The following is a 7,412-nucleotide window of genomic DNA, read 5'->3' on the forward strand; positions in this document are numbered from 1 at the left end:
GATTATTTGTATAGGCCTGATTTTTTCTATTACTCAGTGAAACTTCAAGGTCTAGAAGTTTATATCCCCCCACAGCCTTGCAGCTTTAGTCTAAAGGAGGTCACTGTGCTGTGTAGAGTGTCTTACAGCATGTTCTTTCAGAAGACAGATCTAGGGTACAGCAGCATCTGAACGTTCACATGTCAAGTGTGCAAATACTTTGGAAGCCTCAAAGGGAAAGTGCCTGACACACCTGGCAAGCCTGGAACCCACCTCTTCTTCTTCCTCGCTGCTTCACATCGCACTGACATGGTGCACAGGGGGAGGCTTAGAAAGGGAGGAAACAAAACCCACTGCTTGAGAATTTAGGCTGCCTAGTAAGCTCATTCAAGTAATAGTCAACAAAAGCCAGCAAAATCGCAGATTCCCATGTTTCCAAGAACCATCCTTGGGCTTTTTTCAGAGGACACGGGTGCACAACTAGCTTTTACAGTGTAGCATTTGGTTAGGAGCATTTAACCACATCACCCCAAATTTCTGTGCTCAGAAGTTACACATGAATGGTATTTGACTTTTCTTCAAAGCCATTCAACCTGAAAGATTTCCAAGCATGTCACACGTCACATTTAGCTACTTTTGCTATGAAGGGCTTTCAGCCAACTGGCTCACACTCATTGCCTTGAGAAGCAAAGGAAGAGAAATTTTTAGCAAATAGGTAAGCTCCTGAAATAAATTATATTTATGCTGGTTCTGAATAAAGTACACTAGTTTCCCCATTTGGATTGCCAGAGCAGTAGAACCTACCAAAATGCATCTTTAAAATGTACTGATTCTACCCTTAAGCAAATCGCCATTTCTGCATGCCAGAATCCAATTCATTATTTAACACCTAGCCCATCTCCATGAAACTTTGTCTGTTCCCATCCCCCACCACAATTTCTGCTTTTGTCTCTACAACTTTGTGGCTGTAACTTGGACTGCTCACTGTGAGGGTTAACTCGTGTGCTTGTCTCATGCCTGTTACTGGGATATAAGGCAACACGGAGTTCAGAGGATACCCTGTTCACATATCTTTTCAGAATGCCTTGCTTTGAGTAGATTCTAAATATTTTTGACTCCAGTTGATTTCCTAAAGAGCCTATTTAGATGAGGTCAGATGACCTCATCTCTGTGGGGTCCAACCAAAAGTACACACACATACACACACACACACATTTTTTAATGGTGACTTTTCTTTAAGTTTCAGAGAGCTTTTAGGTCATGCATGTTCCCTAGTCATTTTTCCTCTGTTCATTAGCAATAACTACAAGATCTTAAAGAAACATTTCAGCTCAGACATATAATTAAATATCTCTTTCCTTGTTGCTTCCACTCATGAACATTGATAGAGTTAACACTGTAAAGACATTCATGACCTCAGACTTTAGAATCATATGTGTCTTTTAGATTCCTGAGCCTTTCACACTTTCATTTCTGCCTGAAATCCTTTCTAAAACTAGGGTATGAAGAAATGAAAGAATTGTTTAAAACAAAGAAGCAAATATGTCTTTCTTTGAATTCTTTTTTTATTATTTAAGAAATAGACATTTAATGACTTAATAAGTGACAGGCTGAGTGCTAAGGATACAGATGAATAACACTGTATTTATATTACTGTATGGATATTATATTTTCCTGGATCTCCCTGACATCTTTGTTGATCATATATCTATATAATAGCCTTTCATCCTAGATATATTTGAATCAGCAAACTGAAATCAAGGAAGGATTTTTTCATAAATTATTTTTAATGTTTTAAAATGTTTTGATCCTTGCACACAGCTTGTGTTTACATGACAATAAACAAGCCTTTTATCAGGAAAGAAACTAGCCAGGACATATGCTAGTGTATCACAATATTTTGACCCAAAAAAAGTGTTTTTTTTCCTTTCTCATCTTGATTTTTTTTTCATATCCAAGGGAATTTTCAAATGAAGAGTTTCAGATGGGTTGTCTCCAGGTCAGTTCACCTCGTCAAGGCTTTGCTTAGTCATCAGGGGATGACCTCATCCTGCCCTACTTACCTTTAGGCTCCCATAACCACTCTGCCTCACACAACAAACATGTTCCTTTGAGTTTGGATTTTTATGAAACAAATCACATGGTCTGGGAGCAAAGATAATTAAAGGAACTTGATAGAGATCCTTTTGAAAAACCAAAAAGTTTATTATGAAATGTAAGTATTTCTCCCTAATTACAATAACTGTTCTGTAATTATGATTAGTTACTGGGTCTCCTTAAATCAATCTGTATCTGCAGACAGATAGGAAGGGGAGATGTTCAAAGCTACACTATACCTTTGAAAACATGAGCCAACATCATGCATAGAAACAGACTTACCAAGACCTACAGTAAATGTTTTGCTGACCTGTCTGAGCATATGAAAAATATTGACCCTTTAATTGATATCATTTTTTTCCTTATGTCAATATGACATATGTCTATGAAAATGGTTAAGTTCCTTAAAGAAGATATAGCCTTGAAATAAAAAATCATCAGGTCAACTTAATAGACAAAGGAAAACAGGCATTTGCAGGAATCCATAATTGCTGAAAAACTACATTCAATTAAAAATACCATCTTGGAGCTCTAAGGGAAAAAAAAATGGCCAAAAAACAACGCTGCCATTATTATGTGATATTTTTCTATTATGTTTTTATTTGTGCACTTACCGTGTTTTCATTTCTACCTAAATAAGAAAAATCATAATACATTTAGGTCTGGACTCTGGAAATATGCCTAAGATTCCTGGTCCAGTTTCTGTAATGACTACGATTTGTAAAATCTAGTAGGAATAGGATGTCATTATATTGGGCTTTAATATGAAGAATTGTTTTAGCAGGAATTTTCTATGCAAGACTAAATGCTGATCAACAGAGCATAATATTGTATTCTGAAGTGTGCTGGCAAAAGCAAAATTAATTATTTTTTTTCCTTCTTTCCGTCCCCTGAAATCTTCTGCCATAGCGACTGCATTTGCCTCCAGACTTGTCAGACACTGTGAGCCGCTCAAGCAAACAGGATCTGGCAGAATCCGCCAAGCTGCTGGGCCCAGGCTGTGGCATGACGGCCGGAGGCAAGAAGCACCTGGACTTCTAGTGACTCCTCCTTAGTCATTGCCTGCAGAATTCTGTGACACCCTAATTATGATTGCTAATAGCTTATGTAAATATTTTTCTTAACGATGTGACCCTCCAATCCTTGAAAAATACAGTTAGGATTGCAAAATGAGGCCACCGTTCTTCATTATTTTAACCAAGTTTTTATACAGAAATAGTACAGCAGAAATACTTTCACTTTAAAATTTTGTTTTATGCTATATCTAGTAAAGAATTTTATTTTTAAATAAAAGCAAATAAAATGTCCGAAATTCAGGATGCCTTAGAGCGGTCGGTCATGAAGCGTGTGTGTATATAAGGCGCTTGGTTCATGGCAAAGTACACGTCACAGCAGCACGTAGGACATTATGAAAGTCAAGACTGAAAACATATCTTTCTCTTCATTTCTGAAAAAGACACCTCTCACCAAAAATGTTTTTATGAGATAAAAACTTTGCTGCTATATGAAGACTAAAATAAAATAAACTTGCATTTACATATCCTGTTACGAAATTGATGAAGATAAGACAATATTTGGGGATGAAGAATCCATTAAAAATAGTCTACCACGATATTTAATAAAGAACTTGAGTAATAGAAAACTTAGACAAAGAAAGAGATGGTCTCTGTTTAAACAGAGTCCACACTGAAATCATGTCAGTAGACATAATTCAGGATTGAAATTCAAACTGACAGCTACATGAATGCAAGGCTACTGGGGAAAACATGTATGGAGGCTTGGCGAGAGATTTTTACAAAACATAGGTCTGAGACAAAGTATAAAACTGAAGGTAACTCAAATTTCTATTGCATCAGGCAAAACCCTTTGTTAATTATGAACATTGGTAGATGTGTACATTTATAAGCATATAAACATGTCTTTGGGGATATATAACATATTGAACTAGTTTTCATAGGAAACACCAGTTTTTTGAATCATAGGTCCATGTTCTCAAAGCTTTTGACAAATAGACAAAAAGTAAAAGTTTAAAAGTAACTTGCATATTTAAGTAATATGCAAGTAACCCCCTGTAGCATAGACACATACTGTTTAAGAGTCTCAGTTTTTAAAAAGCTGTTTAACATCTGTTAGGAGAAACTGAATTTTCTAAATACATTTCCAAGCATATTAGACTATCTTGAAGCAGTTATATCTAGCACTTTTAAGCAGTTTGCTTTTAATATACCACAAATCATACTTTATTTGTTCTTGACAACATTGCAGAAAACAAAGACTAGGTTTTTAGAACTGTCTAACCAATATGATGAATGTCAGTCACTTAAAAAAAACCCACTGTAGCATAAACACATACTGTATACAGCTTTTATTCAGAATTAGAATAATTGAATCAATGACAGTGATTTGCCAGGATGTCAAATCTCTCCATCATATCCTGTCACTACCAGTTTATTTTTTGTGATCGAAATCAAAAAGACAACTATTTTGTCACCCGCTATCTCATTAGTACTAAAAATCAGGTTTCTTCTATTTTTTTAGGATGTCTGGTTTATTTTTTTCACTTCTTTTAATTCGAAAGACACAAATGCTTCCCCATTTTCTTTTCAAAATAAAGTTTAAGAATTGATCTGTCAGTTAAAATTAAAGGGCTTTTATATTAAGGAAAGGTGCTTTTAAAATTTAAAGCAACTTCAAAAAAATCAATTTAGTCCATAGATGATAAATAATATGCAGATTCTCCACAAAAGCTTTGCTATGTCCTTTGAAGGCATTATGAACAATCTGAATAAAGTGAATATTTTAGTAGGGTTATTATTTTAATAAGTCTAACCTTTTCCTTACCGTGTTGGGATTCATTTCATACACACACACAACGGAACAATTACATAGCATTTGACTCCGAAAAGGAAATGTGAGGTCATCGAATATGAAAATTGCTTGTCAGAAATACTTGGCAGGTCATTGATTTACTACCCTAGCTAACGCAACTATAAAATTAACGGCCAATTTCTAGTTAATATATGCCTTGCAAATAGATAAATACTATAAACATTGAATGTGCATGTTTGAACCCTTGTTTTAAATAAAAAAGAAACTTTTAAAACTCAGTAAAAGTGCATTCTGAACAATGATAGTACCTGGGCTTTCCAAAAATCAGATCCAAGTGCTTTGGTGTTCTGATTCACTAGGCAGGCTTTGTTAAAATAAGCTATTGAAGAGGGATGTATATTTTCATTTTCCTCTGATAAAAACCCACTCTAAACATGTGTGTTCTTCTTTCTGGAAACTTGTCAGTTATCCATATGCTAATAACTTACTACATTAAAATACTGGTCTTCAGTAATGCTGCTGTAGGTATACAGACAATGTGATATATCATGAAATGTACACTATTAACAGATTCTGTTTTTCAATTATCAGGTTGTCTCAAAGGTATTTAAGTTAACAATGTCAAACAGTGTTTGAAATGTCCTCATATCTTTTAAGTGTTTCTAAAACTTTTAAACCCTCTATGGTATTCATTTCTTACGCTAGATTTGCCTTTCTTTAACATGAGGTAAATATTTTGACTGCTAGAGTCTGCTCAGGTGCTGGGGTTCTAAGACCTCTTGAATTTCTTTTTAGTAGCCACCGATTTCCACTTTTCCATTTATTCTTTATCTCCACCTCCAGGATCTGCACATACTAACACTAGACAAAATAAAACTACTTCAAAAGGAAGCAACGCTCTGCAGTCAATTCCCTGTCTATCTTTTAAAGAACCAGGCACACAAATGCACATACAAAGCAAAAGTTGCGAGCCCTATTCATTTGTTTAAGCCCATTATGAACATCATTCCTAAAGCATCATGTCAATGCTTTCCAAAGATAGTCACCATCAACACCACCAAATTTAAGCAATACTAACCCTCAATACTTACACTTTGAACTTTAAAACTGAGCAGTGAAGTCATTCAGAACCGAGGCAAAAATTAAAAAAAAAAAAAAGATACTTAAATAAGAAACAGTTGAGGTTTATTCTTGAAGAACAGAAAAAGGAAAAATGTATGTTTGGCCTTGGTGAGCCAAACATTATACAAAGAGGAAAACCCTTTTTTAAAAAAATCTTGTTTACATTAAGGCCCAGAGCAAAAAAAAATAAGCAGAATATGGACACCATCCTAAAATGACAAAAATTCACAAAACAAAGCTGAATCTTGGAATAATACTGTATGAATGACTCTTAGGAAACCTAGTAGTGATTCTTCTTTAAAAGGAAGAAGAAACGATTATGTGAGCCATACCAAAAGCCAGTTTCCACTTAAGAGGAGGCACAGCTTTGGGGTGGGGAAGGAGGGATATTCTGAGAATTCATTATGGTAAAAAGCATTTGTTTACTCGGAGTAATTTGAATGTTCTTACTCAAATATTCAGCTCAAATTCTGTTCACCTGGTCTCCCTAAGTCAGTCAAGTCTGGAGAGAAATCTTGTGATTCTACCAAGGACATCACAAATAGATGGCCACCATCCTGGAGGATGGCATCAAGGCATCCCTGAAGAGTTCCCATTCATAAATATATAAATATACCTATCAATAAATAAATAAAAGTTATTTCAAGAATGAGTAAAAGGCCACCTCTGGGCACAGCTTCCACACTGCGCTTGCCATGCTGTCCCCAGGGGTGTGCCTGGAACTCCATTCAAAAGGACAGCTCATCTCCCTAGGGTGAGGGCAGAAGGCAGAAGGCAAGGCAGCCAACCCATCCTGCTGGACCAGAGGGCATCTACAGCTGAGCGGCTGCATCAGACTAAACCAGGCTGCGGAGCCACTGCGCCCTGGCAAGCTTGACCCTCTGAGGACGCGTATACGTGCCTAAGTGCACACAGGCAGCTCCTCTGCTCCACAACACTCCTTCTCCCGTCCCCACCTCCTACACCCAAGTGTCACAGCCAGTCCTCCAAAGTCTCTGCTTCCTGCACAGCAGAGCCGTGGGCTAGGACCAGCTGCCTGACCCTGGCCCAAATCATAGTCGGTTGGAAACCATCCCTTCTCGCAGTGAGGAGGTGAGGCAGCCAGCAGCCACCGCACACACTCACACACAGCCCTCCTCGGACATTTCTCCCGGCACGTGTTCCTCCGGGAATGCAGATGGCAAAATGTCAAGAGGGGGAAATACCTGCACAGGTGTACCAACAGTGCATATGTGTATGTGCTCCTCTGCAGAAGTGTACACACGTGCAACACAGACAGGATCAAATGCATACACACGTATAAAAACGGCAGTCAGCATGTCTCAGTGTGCAGCAAGTCTGGTGGAATAAAATTATTAATATAAAGCATGCCAGAGAGATCAACC

At 37.1% G+C, this 7,412-nt stretch overlaps 1 protein-coding gene across 2 annotated transcripts in view; it reads left to right on the forward strand.

Annotated features, from left to right (window-relative positions):
* The window catches only part of ELP4 (elongator acetyltransferase complex subunit 4), a 244,446-nt gene extending 241,054 nt beyond the window's left edge, over positions 1 to 3,392 (forward strand). The window contains exon 10 of one of the 2 annotated variants that reach the window (XM_055549205.1): positions 2,986 to 3,392. In XM_055549205.1, coding sequence (XP_055405180.1) covers positions 2,986 to 3,117 — 132 coding nt within the window. In that variant the 3' untranslated portion in view covers positions 3,118 to 3,392. Of the gene's footprint in view, positions 1 to 1,938; positions 1,969 to 2,985 lie in introns of those variants that run through there. The other variant, XM_055549209.1, reaches the window with a different exon arrangement.
* The last annotated feature ends 4,020 nt before the right edge of the window (positions 3,393 to 7,412 follow it).

This window comes from Bubalus kerabau, chromosome 15 (assembly GCF_029407905.1).
Source record: "Bubalus kerabau isolate K-KA32 ecotype Philippines breed swamp buffalo chromosome 15, PCC_UOA_SB_1v2, whole genome shotgun sequence".
Classification (NCBI taxonomy): domain Eukaryota; kingdom Metazoa; phylum Chordata; class Mammalia; order Artiodactyla; family Bovidae; genus Bubalus; species Bubalus kerabau.